The sequence below is a fragment of the Sander vitreus genome, chromosome 2 (assembly GCF_031162955.1).
Source record: "Sander vitreus isolate 19-12246 chromosome 2, sanVit1, whole genome shotgun sequence".
Taxonomy (NCBI): Eukaryota; Metazoa; Chordata; class Actinopteri; order Perciformes; family Percidae; genus Sander; species Sander vitreus.
The window spans coordinates 23,125,690-23,140,483 of NC_135856.1; the positions used below are offsets into that span (position 1 = coordinate 23,125,690).

General features: G+C 39.2%; 1 protein-coding gene across 1 annotated transcript in view; it reads right to left on the reverse strand.

Moving 5' to 3' along the window:
• tbck (TBC1 domain containing kinase) overlaps nt 1–14,793 on the reverse strand; it is a 51,475-nt gene extending 36,682 nt beyond the window's left edge. The window contains exons 1-21 of the mRNA XM_078261637.1: nt 14,663–14,793; nt 13,845–14,057; nt 12,074–12,146; nt 11,636–11,750; nt 11,441–11,514; nt 10,127–10,268; nt 9,933–9,993; nt 9,785–9,846; nt 9,033–9,094; nt 8,559–8,707; nt 7,541–7,679; nt 7,334–7,433; nt 6,848–6,897; nt 6,588–6,717; nt 6,259–6,357; nt 6,100–6,162; nt 5,882–6,008; nt 5,549–5,599; nt 5,386–5,469; nt 3,404–3,489; nt 1,413–1,449 (exon numbers count right to left, since the gene is read on the reverse strand). Coding sequence (XP_078117763.1) covers nt 1,413–1,449; nt 3,404–3,489; nt 5,386–5,469; nt 5,549–5,599; nt 5,882–6,008; nt 6,100–6,162; nt 6,259–6,357; nt 6,588–6,717; nt 6,848–6,897; nt 7,334–7,433; nt 7,541–7,679; nt 8,559–8,707; nt 9,033–9,094; nt 9,785–9,846; nt 9,933–9,993; nt 10,127–10,268; nt 11,441–11,514; nt 11,636–11,750; nt 12,074–12,146; nt 13,845–14,037 — 1,897 coding nt within the window. The 5' untranslated portion in view covers nt 14,038–14,057; nt 14,663–14,793. The remainder of the gene's footprint in view (nt 1–1,412; nt 1,450–3,403; nt 3,490–5,385; nt 5,470–5,548; nt 5,600–5,881; nt 6,009–6,099; nt 6,163–6,258; nt 6,358–6,587; nt 6,718–6,847; nt 6,898–7,333; nt 7,434–7,540; nt 7,680–8,558; nt 8,708–9,032; nt 9,095–9,784; nt 9,847–9,932; nt 9,994–10,126; nt 10,269–11,440; nt 11,515–11,635; nt 11,751–12,073; nt 12,147–13,844; nt 14,058–14,662) is intronic.
• Between the last annotated feature and the right edge of the window lies 1 nt (nt 14,794).

The window sequence follows — 14,794 nt, forward strand, 5'->3', positions numbered from 1 at the left end:
ATTCCAACACCCACAATGGCTTATATAGTGTATTTCATAAAATATCTTTGGCACAATTTGGTGTTATTTTCCTTACTTGGTGCATCAATAGTCTTGTGAATCACTACTTAAGACGCAGAAATTGGTGCAGACTGGCCCACAGGGAGCACTTTAAGAAGCCTGTGAAGTCTACAGCGCAGTTCTGCCACTCTGTTTAGTCACAGAGACGTGACACTTGGTACAGACCTGTATCTGCATACAAAGGCTTTGCCTTGTAAAAACTACGGTATAATGTCCAACATCCATTTCCGTCACCATGTTAAAAATCACAGGTGCATTACATTACAAGAAAATTACTTTACTTAATTTTATTAAAAAGCAGTCTCGATAGAGACCATTTTATTAGCATGTTAGTTTAAAACAGTCCTGCATTTACAATTGTACAGTATAGAAGTATTGTCAACAAAATGTTCTTAAGAATGGCCCATCAGTGTTTTTTTATTTCATTATTACTTATGCATTAACATGTAAAAAAAAAATAAAATAAAAATAAAGTATAAAAAAAAAGTTAAGTTGGTTGAGGAGGAGCTAATACTAACTGCTTTATATTAGTACTTTGGGAAGTTTAATCTATAACAATAAACATCTCTGAAATGTAAAAATACTCAAGCTGTAGATGGAAATGTAGTTGAGTAGAAGTATTAAGTTACACAAAATGGAGATGAATTGGTAAAGCAAAAGTACCTAAAAACTGTGCACAAGTAAAGTACTTGATTAAATGTAATTAGTTACTTTTCATCACTGGATTTAAAGCCTCTTAGCTGCAAAGTCAGTTCAGTTAATTGACTGAACCCGAAACATTAAATTTGTTATTTATATCAGTTGTCTACATTACAATGTAGTTATAGATCATCAACTGACATGACGACAACTGAGCAAACATCACTGATGTCAACTGTCAAATGTGGTTGAAAGCTCAGTAAAAGCTAGTAAGTGGACCTTGAGTTAAGTAAGTAAGTTTTGTCAAAATATGTGTGATGTTCTTGGCTTTCTGATCTTTTTCCACAAGGAGGAGAAATATTGCCGCAAGCAACTGTCTAATCAGCTTTATGTTGGGATTTTAAAATGTGCCCAGATAAATGCAAATTAAATAAAAGATGTGCTGGTGAAAATCTGACGTAGTGAAGGACTGAGCAGTCGAGTCCTTTCCCTTTAGCAACGGAATTCATTTGCAGCTGGAATAAAGGTCACCAAGAGAAAAAAAAACAACACAAAAACCTAAATAACCGGTCCATACTGGACCCACTGACCTTTACAGTCTTTTTGTATTGATACTTTAGTTGAAGCAGACTCAAAATAGACCTCTGACGGTTTTAGATTATGCTCAGTGCCACATCATATCCACATTGTGAGTACAAAGAAAAGCTACTTACGTGTAAACATAGTCAGGAACCATGGAATAGCATAAAGCTGTGTGGTAAGAAAAAAAAAGACAAAAGATATAGGCACATTTCTGAGATAATGCAGCATTCATTTCTATGCAATATTCAGTAGGTCAAAAATTGCTGAGAGCTCAAATGAAATAAATGAATTGCTTTCTAACTAGAGAGATTTTTTAAGAAATGCAGCAGCACACATGGCTGAACATCTCTATGGCTTCTGAGGAACAGAAACAGCAATAAAGAGCAAACTGCTGAGTTTGGTTATTAGTCAATGGGTAGAAAGCTGACAATGAATTTCATTATACAGATCTTGTCATCCACCCTTCTTTCCCCTCCTCTTCTCCATTCCACATTTACCCCGGAGGAAATGCATAACATTGAAATTAAAGACTGCACACACACTCATTAACCACCTGTTATAACACCTGCCAATCGCTGGCCACCACCACTGAGGCTCTGTAATATTCAGTAGCGAAGGGTCTGGAGCAGAGTCTGCAGCAATTGGAACTGGAGCTTATCTCAGTCGGTTAATTGATAGCTAGCTAATTGTGTGGGAGCTGGTGTCTGTTCAGTAGACTTCTCTGTGCCCCAGGAGTGATGACCAGGAGAGAGCCACTGCAGTCTCAGCCTCAATTTCAATAGCTCAGTAGCAGGACTGCGAGTCCAGCCAGATTGGATTAGTGTAGGTGTAAATGGAAGACCCAGGAGAGCAGATGTGGCCAAATTGAGAATGGCCTGAATTAAACCGCTGGCCACATGCAATCTGACTCTCTGCCTGATGGCTTCAGACATTACTGGAGCGGAGTCCTTGAACACCACAACATTTCTAAAGATTACTTGTGGTTTCTACTTGCTTGCACAAGACAAATTGTATTGGGCTAGCCATGTTTTGGTATGAATATATGGGAAATCAAATCCATATTCATACTGCAGGGACATTTGGTCTTTTAGGGCCAATAGATTTATTTCCTCAGTAAAACAACAGTTCGAGAGTGTTCTCTAAAGTTCACAGAGGAAAAGGGGATTTATGGTCTGTAAAGTCTAATTACTGGGATTGACATCAAGCATGAAAGCTGTATCAACAAAGCTTGTTCCAATATCACCCGGGCCTAACAATGAAAACATGCATACAAAGTCTCCTTTGAAAGGCAAGTCAATGCTGGTAGTACTGTGCATAAGTCAGCAACATAACAGCATGCTTTTCTTTGAAGAGCCAAGTCTTAAAAACTGACAAGCAAGATAGTGAAAGAATCACGATGGGACATCTGTTCAAGGGAAGAAAAAAAATAAATAGCACAAACAACTACAGGTAACATTTGTGAAACAAGCCAACGTATCTTTCCTAATTATCTTTTTCCCGACACTCTTTACATTATGACAGACAATCAACAAGCACAGTTTTGTGTTTCACTTGAACCACTTTAGGAAAGAAGCTACGAGGAGAAGGATGAGGAGGCTTTAATCCCTGACTCATCTGATAAAGACCCCACTTTTCACCGGGTAATGTCCCAGGGGCCGGTCCACAGGTGACACACATCCATCTCAGCACACTAACTGAAACCCTAGAGAGACAGTAGAGACTTTAACCTTGTCACTGTCAGAGCAGAGCTGTAAAGAGGAAAGTGAGGGGCAGGGAGAGGTGGCACAGAGTAAGAGGAATAAGGTAAGCCTGGCAGAGGACAATCATTAAGTGTGCCTGGGAGACATTAGTCGCTGTATAAATCATCACTAGTGGACTACTGGGGGAACCTGACCCTCGCCACAAATTCTGGAATGGAGGATGTGGAACAAAAAGTGTCAATGACAAAGAAAAGATATACACAGTGATCTATGGTTGGCCATTTCCTTTGGCCCTGGTGCAGACAAGAACTGGAATAATGTCTTACTATCTTTGACTTTCCATTAAAGGTAAACTTCCACTTCCCTCCACTGCTGCCTATTGTCGTCAGTGTGTCGGGGCACTTGCACTCTTGGTAACTTACGTCTGGGATGAAGCCAATCTCATTTAGATGGTTGCTTAGCTCTGGGTCATGGAAGGCAATCATTTGGGAGAAGACGGTCAAGTACTCTGAAACACAGGCAAAGGGGCAAGAGGTCTATACGTAATCTATTGTGTAGCTTGAGTGCTCAAAACCTGAAAGAAGTCTTCTCGACCAAAGACTTTACAGTCAACAGTAAGAACGCAAGAGGGATTACACAAGACTTAAACATACACAAACTTACCTAATAAATGATTGGATTTAGTCAATCAGTCATCAAGCAATGAGATCACATAATTCTGATACTTTTTTATCAAATGATTATTTAAAAAAATATATATTTTTATAAAAATTATTATAAAATTAATATATTTATTTTTTATTATTTTATCAACAAAAGGGGCTCCGACCAGACAGATAAACATTAGCTAGCTCTCCAAGGCATCTCGCAGGGGAAAGGAAGGATAATATTCACATTCCCCACAGAGTTCAAGGTGTATGGTGTAGCTGTTTATCAGTCACATAAGGGGCCCTATCTTGCACCCAGCGCAATTGACTTTGTACACCGACGCATTATCATTCCGATTTTGTACCCGACGCACAGCGGACTTTTCCCTCCACAGACTCACGTCGGTAAATTAGGGAATGAACTTGCACTCCCGGGGGCGGTTCAGCAAAAAGAGGAGGTGTGTTCCTGCACAAACGTTCCCTAGTGCTATTTTGAAGTTTCAGAAAACAATTCCACCACAGACCAGGAAAAACCTAGTCTAAAGTCAGTGGCGCGTTATTCAGATGCTATTTTAAGGGCGCATGCTTGGCCGTAATGTAGTGTGCACACCGCGCATACACTTTGCTTCTCTCATCTCACGGACCCAGCAGTTCCCATTTTTGCAAACCATACATAAATACAAGGAAAAATATGACCTTGTTTTACACAACATTTTCATGAATCATGGATGTGTTGATGACATAAGGACTTAAGGAGATGTGATGTTGAACTGCATGTGCCGATGCCACTTGCCCCAGCAGCAGCACGGGAGAGGAGAGACAGAAGAGCTGCATCGTCTATAGTGAGGTAATCTCGGTCTAATGTTAGACTACATTACAAAAATATCACCATGCATTCATAACCTCGTGATTCAGTGAGAGTGAGCCCAAAACATCGGAAAGTATGTTTTTGTGGCATTTCTTTATTTACATTTTGTCAAAAAGCAAAATCAATAGCAAACGTCGGTCTCCTGGACTGTGAACCGCTCCTGGCGTGCGCCCATGGATGTATTAAGAGTGTGCGCCTAGCAAATCTGCCATTATAATAGCAATCCGCCATGGAACAAGCGTGCCTGCTTTTAAAGGGAATGTGAGATAACGCTCTGATTGGTTTATTGCACGTTACGCCCAAACCACACCTATGAGTAATGTAGCTACTTCAGACCAGTCACAGTCATTTATCCCGCCGGTATAATAGCAACAGCGCCCGATATGCGCCCACAAAGCTACTTGCGTTTGATATTTGCATTTCAGATCGTTAAAATAGATCCCAAGAAATGCTTGTGACATTTCTCTGCAGGCGTTTACGGTTTCATTTGTTTTCCTATCTCTAAATGATGTGGCTCAGCTGCAAACTCCATTAAGACAAACTGATATTAGTTTTCACAGCTTAGGAACAACATGGAACCAAAATTTAATCAACATTGAGCTGACGGCCTGATGCTCTGTGCCAGCCGATGATAATTTGTTTTTGAATTTAGCTGAATGCTCTGACCATGTTTAATACTTATTACTTAACTTGCAGTGGCAGTTGGCTACATTAGCGCAAAAACACTGGATGGCTGAAGTGGAAACAAGTAAGATGAAGCAGAGTGTGTAATTTATATTACAATCAGGAGAAGCAAAAAAAAGATCACAATAATGTATTACTGCGCAAAACACAGCAGATCAGTATAACTTTTCCAAACACAACAAGTGCTTATTCTAGTATATCTCACCTTGAATGACATGAGAGTTGTCCTTCAGGAAAAAGTTGTACAAGTACTTGGGGATGAAGGCAGACATGCAGGCATATGCCAGGGCTGTAAAGAGTAGAAGATAAGTATGAAAGGAAGGCATAAAACGAAAAAAGGAAGTAAGCTATAGAATTTAAATTATTACCTTCATTATTGAAATTCAAGTAGAGGAATGGGGCACAAAGTGAATCCAAACCTGAAATGATGCAAAGAAAATCAAAACAGTTTATAATACAAACTTGCTGTATAGGGTCACACAGTTTCAACTGAGGATAAGGAAGGGAGTTTACAAGATGGGATGTGAGCATCACCTAGTGTCCAGTCATATACAGTACATTAGAGATGCAGCGAGAGAGAGAGAGAGAGAGAGAGAGAGAGAGAGAGAGACACACACAGACAGACAGACAGAAAAAAGGAGAATAAGAGAGAAAAAAAATCCAGTGAGACAGAAAAAGAAATTGACGGAAGAGTGTCTGACCCTGCCAGTAGACCAGGTCAGGGTGGGAGACCACCCAGGCTTTCAACACACGCCTGAACTTGATGTGGCCCTGAGGAGATGACAGCAGCTCGTCGTATTGGTGGCAGCGTGGGATGTCCACCTCAATCTGTAAGCATACACAAATACACACCCAACAAAATAATGAAGCTAAATTGTGTAACATAACTCGACATTTTACCTCTTTTTAAATAAGTTACCTGTCTGTCAGTTGGTATAGGAGTATCCTTGTCTATGCTCTCATATTTGGCTTGAATATCCCCCTGTGTAAAAATGAATGAAAATAAAGACCAGTGTCCGCACAAGACAATGTTAAAACTGCACCTTTTCGCAACACAGGACTACAATTTCTCTTGTACCTCAATGCCCAGCAGTGCTGCCCACGCCAGGCCTCGAACAAGAGGGGGGATATCCACTCTGGCCTCTTTCCACACTAGGTTCTTCTTGTAAGGATAGGCCTGACAACAAAACATTAAACAGAGTATATATTATCCAGCTTTAATTCAACAATAAACTGGATTAATATTTCAGTTGAAACAATCACCAGGCTCTGACATATTTAGGCACTAATTGGGAAAGACATGCTCATGTGTGTAGCATCTCATGTGCATTCTAAGTGTACATGCGACTGAAAGTGTGTGTGTGTGTGTGTGTGTGTGTGTGTGAAAATTTGTATTTCAGCCCAGACCTTGAGAAGCCTATCAAAGAGGATGATGCGGATGAGTTGGTACTCGGTGTCTCTCTCGCGAATGATGAGTGGGAGCGTGACGGTGGCCGACAGCTCATTGCTGCTGTTGGACTGAGGCAGACTTGACTGTCTGTATGAGGGAGAAGTAAAGGCAATATGACATTACCCGAGCCAAAAAAAAATGATAGGGTGAAAGGGGGGAAAATAGTGACAGGGTAGGAGAGGGCGAAAGCGGAAAGTTCAGGATGGAGATTGCTTACTCGTCTTCCAGTAGAGGGTAATAGGCTTCTCCTGCTACATCCTTTAGTCTCTGAAAAAGGAAGAAAGAGGGTTAAAAAGAAATCATAACTAAGGTTCAATTCTGTTCAAAAGGTGCATTTTGAAACCACTTACAACATAAATAAAAACACCCACTATTACCCAAGTGTGTTTGCCACCATCACAGATCAACATCGTTCAAAAGCAAGGGCACATTTGACAAAATAAAATACAGTGATGCATTGTTTATAGAACAGTTGCCATCGTGTGCGATGAACAAGCACTCATCAATACAAATAATGTAAAAGGTTAATGAGTGCTATGTTGTTGAAATGTTTTCTTCCCTTTGTTACAAATGATGAAAGAGGCATGGATAGCATTTAGATTAGATACTTAGTTTTAAAACTGGAAACATATTTGAAAAGGTATCCTCAAACACCAACCCTATACACAATACACACAATTACACAATACTGTACATGTCTTACATTTCTGAGTTGGCAGAGAGACAGTGTCACTGTTGTGGCGTCAAGCAAGAAACTCCGATCCCTTCCCTGGCCAAATGACTCTCCATCTTCCAGGACAAAACTTAAGAAAAACAGAAAGACAGAGAGAGGGAGACATGTCATTATGTCTGATTATCATCTGAAGCTAGCAAATGCCTTCATCAGTGTACGTGCGTGTGTGTATTGTACTTGGGCAGTGTGCAGATTGGAGGTTTGGACTGTATGATCTCCTTGTTGGTCAGCTCCTTCTCCAGGTCTCCCCCCGCCAGACACCACAGATGGTACACCTCATCTATGGCCCGCTCTGACAGGTAGTCTTCATCATCGTCTAATGACACACATAAAACAGTAAACACCTTCCCATAGGCACAGGTGGCCGGCAGCACACACAAATGATTAGTTTATTAGCAAGTTTAATCATCATCTCCTGACATGAAGACATGTTCACTCATATGGCAATGGAATCTTGACTGGACATAACTTAAAATGTATATTTCACATAATGTGATTTCACAGTTAAAACTAACAGTACAAGTAAGAAAATCTCTTTAAAGATTAAAGAGCCCAGAGGAAACAGTTGATCTTGTGCAGTCAACATGATGTTCAATGTGGAGCTCCTGTCTTTGTGGAGTCACTAAACTGAAGTGTTTTGGAATTAACCACTGGACCGTATGTGAAACAGCAAAGCAATAATCTTGTTGAAAAAAACTTGGAAATGTATCCCTATCCACAAAGAAGTCCCCCACGTGTCTTACATAGTCACTTTTTGGAATTTAGTCCTGTTTATTTTCAGGTGGGCTTTACATATAGTATGTTTCACAGAATCTAAGTGCAAATTTTGGAAATAAGACGTAGGAGCAAATGTACAAGAATATTAATTACACCAATTGACTATGCTTTCAAGAACATGAATAGGATGATGAGATTACAGGTTATTTGAGATATCAAATGCAAAACGTCTTAAATATCAAAGAAAATTCGCACAGGACACCAATTAGACCTTTTTGACACTAAATACTTCTATCTAGCTGGTGCTATTATTAATATTGATGCTAGCATGCTTAATTAAACTTACTTCAAGAAAATCAATTCTTATTTTTGAAGTTTTTAGTCAAGAGGAAGAAGGCTTGACGGGTGAATGGTGTGCAAGTAGTGCGTAAGTGTGACTGTAAGGCTGCATGTGCAGTTGTCTGGAGTTGGGGCGGACCTTTGCAAAGGTCACTGATGTCCTCTGGGAGCTCCAGATGTGCACAGCGCAGGGAAGAGGAGAACAGACTCACAGGCTTCTGGAAGGGCGTATAGAGGCAGGAGACGCCACTAAACACAGGGTCTCCCAGTAGCTGAGCAGGGGTCGGTCTGGAGGACAAAAACATAAAGGTCATGACAGCAAAATATCTACAAACATGGAGTGTGCATTTAAGTTGTAATTTTGAAACAACTGACAAATTATTGTATAAACATTTATGTTATATAAAGTCATAACAGCTGTTTATTGCAGTGTCAGGCAACAACTTGCATCTGTTTATTTTGGTCTCATTTCCCTTGTTGGTTTTAGCATGCTGAAATCCTTTCTGACGTACATGCAGCAACTATTTCATAACCCGCATGGCCAAAGTGTTTTGGAAACTAAACGGCCAATGTCCTCCAACAACAAGATAAATCCATTGGAGACAGTATTTACCTTTTGGACGGAAGAAATGTCAAGCATTTCCTTAATAACTCGAGAACATTCTCAGGCAGCTCCTGTAAAAAAAAAAAAAGACTTTAATAGTACCCACAATACATACAAGTCTCCTTTAAACTTCCAATAGTCTCACAAAAAAGTTAAGAAAGATTAGGAAGAAAAACTACCTGTCTAATTGAACTTATTCAAATGCATAAAATTAAGTTTAAGTGTGTAATTCGTATTGTAGTGTTGTAATTAATGGACAATATAAAAATGTGTATTTATTATAATTTCAGGCAAGCGACAGCGCTTACATGCAAATGACCCTTTAGCTTTTACAGAACACTTAGAAACATCTTCAAAATCTATCCATCGACATAGCACTGATTATAGACAACTGTCAAGTATTGTTAAGTCAAGTAAAGTTGGCATCAAATGCTGACTCTAAGGCTTAGGTTTACTTTTTTGATCAAAATCAGTAAAACTAAAAAACAACATTTTATTTAGGCAAAGTTTGGTATTATTGTTGAGTGAAAACATAAAAGATTTCCCAAACTAAGATATTTAAAAAAAAAAATTGTATTGTTTTATATATGCCAATACTAAAACCTTTCAAACGATACAAAGCCCTTGCGCTTTATTTTTTTTTATATAAATTTGATGCCAATAATGCGACCTAATTTTTCTTAAAAAATAACATTAAAATGTATTTTTATATAAAGTATCTTATTGACAATGATCAAGGCTGCTGATGATTTTTACTTTACCTTAATAGTATCAAGGCAACCATGTTCCTCAGCAAGGACAGTGACAATGTCGTCCATGCAACCTGAGAAAGAAAAATATCTCAGCGTGAGCCTAATTCAGCTTAAGAGCATATTGCTCAGTACTTAAAATGATGTCATTTTCACTCACCCAAGGTTAGAATGAATTTCAGTCTCTCACTTATATGAATATTCTGCAGCAGTCGTCTACCCTGTAATTGATTCACAGCATTAGAATTCATGGTGAAAATGATCTATACAGCGTGAGTACAGCATGCAAAACCCAGACAGCATCAAAAGATCACGCTTTATTCCTGTATGAAGATGTTTATGAAGGATTCTTACTGCACATAATTCAAAGAGCAAAACCCCAAGAGACCAGACATCTGTCTTGGGTCCTGAAGGCAGAGGAGCTGCATCATGGGAAGAGTCACTGGGGTGAAAGGAGCCCTGAGCGATCACCTCTGGAGCAAGGTATGATGGGTACCTGCGGTTATGTTCACAGAGCAGATAAGCATATTACTTTGAATTCCCTATATAATTAATAACTATAATAAACAACTGCTTTCCCAGCTCAGTGCAGAGATGTCATAGTGTGTTAATCAGTAAGCTCTGTTTAATTATTTAAGTTTAAGTGTGTTCTTTCCATATTATAAATGATTATTATTTAATTGCAAAATTACTCTATGATATTGCTCACATTTCTGTCATTAAGTGACGCATATTCAGTTGTTCCCGAGGACACTCTGGATAGCTGTTTGACAGTTACAATTATTACATTTTCCATCCAGATGTTTCATTGAAAGTCATGTGTATGTGCCATCATTCCTCTTTTCAATCTGCGAAAGGATATTAAACAGAGATACTTGGTATACACAAAGGCCTTTGGATTAGGATAAAAGTCCAATGATCTGTTACAGTTCCTAAACCAGGAAGCTATTTTGATTTCCTAAAAGCTGCTTCCTAAGACAAAAGCATGGGCCATTATGCATCAATGTTATGGTCAAGTCCTGTTTTCATGATTTGACTAACAGCGAACAGACACAAGTGAACCTTTGATCCTGAACAGACTCACATAGCTCAGTCCCAACAGGTGAAGCGTTAAGGATGTTTTATGCTTCTGCGGAGGCTCGACGCAGAGCTTTCGCCGTAGCCTACGTAAGTGGCCTGGTGTTTATACTTGTGCGCTGGTGTGTGCGTCGAGCCGGCATGTGTGTATGGGGGGGGAGTGTGTGGTAGAGGGAGAAGTGAGAGAGTGATGGCGATTAGCTTCAAAGCGAGTACTAACTCTAGAGTCATAGTGAGAGAAACAAAGTGTCTCCCCTGTGCTTTCTGACCAAGGTGAGACATCTATATGAAGGAAAAGTTAACCCTCTCCTTGATTTCATGTTGTTTATAGAGAAGGAGAACCAGGAAATGAGTCGGGGGGAAATGCAAAGCTACCAAGCCACGGCCGAGTATGGACGAGAGACGTGTGTCGCCGCGACGTGTGGTTACATTTTTCGAGAGGTGCACGTCAGGCTACGGCGTAGACGACGGCGTAAACGCAGAGGGGTCTGCGGGGGTACGCCGTCGATTTGGCGCAGAAGCACAAAACGGCCCTTACAGAGAAGCACTAATGGACCTTTCTCTGTGATGAATGAGGAAAAAAAGACGTACCCAATGGGAAAATCTACATCGGCCCCATGATCCGTCATGTGATAAAGGCCAAACTTTGCCAGCTTGACATTCCCCTACAAAGAAAACCATATATTTTAGAACAGTATTACATTTAAGCAATCATTATATTCTCTTTTAATTGGAGAGTAAAACATAGACATACATACATACATACATACAACAGCTCAATTTTACCTTGCAGTCCATGAGCACATTGTGTGCGCTGAGGGCTCTGTGCACCATACCATGTTTGTTCATAAACTCCAGACCTTCAAGGACCTCATAGGCTATCTGCAGCACTGTCTCTGGGCTAACACAAACAAAAACACGACAGTGTGTCAAACCAAGTAGTGGCTGGTTCAGAGAAAAGACACGTTAAAGAAATTATCTACATTTTCAACACTTTAGTAATAGAAATTCCTATTCACTGTTGTTAATTTGCAAACTTATCCTCAGAAAGTAGATGGCAATGTTAATGCATACTATTCCCCTGTCTGTCATATACAATATAATTTAAATATACAACACAAAATGTATCAATAACTGGATACAAGTGAAAGTGAAGGTAGAAAGCAAAAAGGGTCCATCACATATATAGTAATTACTTCATGAGAATTTTAATGATAATCTCACCTGGCTGTTTTCCCCTGTTTTTGAAAATCACTTAAACTGCTTTCAAAGTGTTCAGCAACAACAATCAGGCGTTCTATAGAGCAAGAAGAAGAAACTGAAGTTAAAGATACACAAGATAAGCAAATATTTATTGATATGTGCATATAATAAATAAGCATGTAGTGATTCTACCCCTCTTTGTACAATAAAAAGTGAGGTGAAAATGCATATTAAAAGAAACATGTAAAGTATTTAGTTTTTTGACACATCTACAATATAAAGTAATGCAGTAAAAAACAATAGCCATCTGAGAAGGTTTCTTGACAATGTGTCATAGAGGAGTGGATTAGACTATACACATTTTAAGGAACTCTAAAACTAAACCTGCGTTTTTAACAGAGGAACCAGCGATAGTTCCAGGTGGCAGAAAAATCCCTACTTCTCATCTAGTACTTAAAGGTTCGGGATCTTTCGCGTTGGAATTTGTAGGGCTGATCCTCACTGATTGATATAGTAACTTTGAGGGCTGTAGTTTGTGGTGTTCCTGTGTTGGACTACAATAAAATGCATGATGTCCTGTTATTGTGTTCACCACTTGTAAATACAAACCTTAATATATCTATTAACAACCGACTCACATATAAATCCCAGCAAAAATGCATTGATTCCACACAGAACAACAGAATGAAACAATACGCATAATAAATACGCAGGTCCTATCTTGTTTGACCAAATAAAATGTCAATTTTCCTGACAATTTTGTCAAAAATTGCTACCTTATGTGATTTGTGTATTTCTGTCAGTATTATGACATCTTTATTTCTCTTTTTTTATAGTCTTTTTTTTACTACAAACAGAGCTAAGTGTACTAATAATAATAGATTTTAAGATTTTCAGAGGGAGCACATATTGACAGAACACCTGGTATGTTTTGGATAAGCTCAGTGAGAGTGCACATCAAGGGCAGAACATGACTAACTGAAAATGAAATGGGAGGACAGTAGTGGTGTAGTGGAGGGTATACAGTACACAAGTATACCCACCTCTTTTTCTGACAGTTTACAGTATATCCATCTATCAGCCAAAAAGCCTTTTGATAATATAGGAGAGTATGACCACTTCCTCCTCAGTAACCTACCTATCTACATAGTAGTACACACACCGTATCAACTACTACTACACTTAGACTTACATTTAGAAAACGTTAACGTCCCCGAGAGGCAATTTGTTGTACAGTACAGGCATATTGACACATAATCACAACACAAACATTGAACCAGACATCTACAGCACTATTTATCTATCACATAACATACACACATCAATAAATAGAATACAGTAAAAGGAGTATATTGCACAATGTCATAAATAAATAAAACTACTGCACATTACTTCACATATATTCCTTCAGTCATACCCCTCCCTACATCTTATTTAATTGGGTTAGTGCCATAGGAATGAATGAGTTTTTTGCTCAGTTGGTTCTGACATTAGGATATCTATATCTACGACCAGAAAGGAGCGGCTTGAACTCCACTGAAAGTGGATGGGTTGTATCCATGCAAACCTTGTCTGCCTTCTGTGCCAATCTGGTCAGATATCATTGGTACAGGTCTACCGGTTGCTTACCAATGCTTTTTCCACAGGTTTTAACAATCTTCCCCAATTTGTTCCTATGGGTAATTTTTTAATGTCCATACCAGCATACAATACAGTAGGAGAGAATACTCTCGATAAACGACAGGTGTACAGGATATACATCCCTTTCAAAGGGTGAGTCAGAAAGTCATACCGTGTTTCCCTCTGGAGATGTCCACATATTGGCAGAGTCTTGGGTGAGTGATGGTCTTGAGGATCTGGAAACGTCCCAGGATTTTGATAGAGTTGGGGGTAAGAGGGAGACCATTGCTCCCACAGACATCATGAGGAAGAGCTGAGGCAAAGAAGGTGAAGGCCCCCAGCTGAGCGTCTTTGAGGGGCCTCATCTCGCCACTGGCTTCGAGAACTGATAATGGGAAAAAAGCCTTCAATATGATATATGAATTATATGGGATAATATACAAGTATGAATGTGAGGAACATTCTGATCATCAGCATGGTATGATTGCAATACAAGTTCACATTGGTGCCATCCAGTAATAAAAAAAACTGTTATAACACAGTCATATGACATTGTAATATTAAATTAATGCCAGATATTTAAAGTTTAGGTAGTCCCAGAAAAGGGGCAAGAGCACTTACTCATTGCACATTGTTTTACAATTTTACAGTCAAAATAGCGCAAGTGCATTAGGGTTAACTGCTTAGCCACAATTCAAGCTGTTTATGTTTATTTTAACGCTGGCTGAGGCCATCATTAAATTAAGTGATCGGTCAAAACTGTCATTGTAAGTAACGTTGGGCTACTAGTTAAGTTATGAAATATATTTACACCATATAGTTGTACTAACTAGATTAACTTCGGAAACAAAAGACAATGTCCACAGTGATGCTGCAGTTAAACCGACTGTGAGTATAGCTAACTTGTGGAAATAACTGCCTTATTAGCTCGGGTAGGAAAGAAACCAATGATGTAATGTGCATTACATCCGAAAAAATGTGTGTACTCACGCTTAATGGAGAAGCTGTATGGCCATGACGACAGAATTAACTTGAAATGATTGATAAAATATGTTTGAAATGAATTCCTTCCCTGCCTTTGCGATGTGATGGAAACAGCTGAGTGAACGTGATCAATGACGT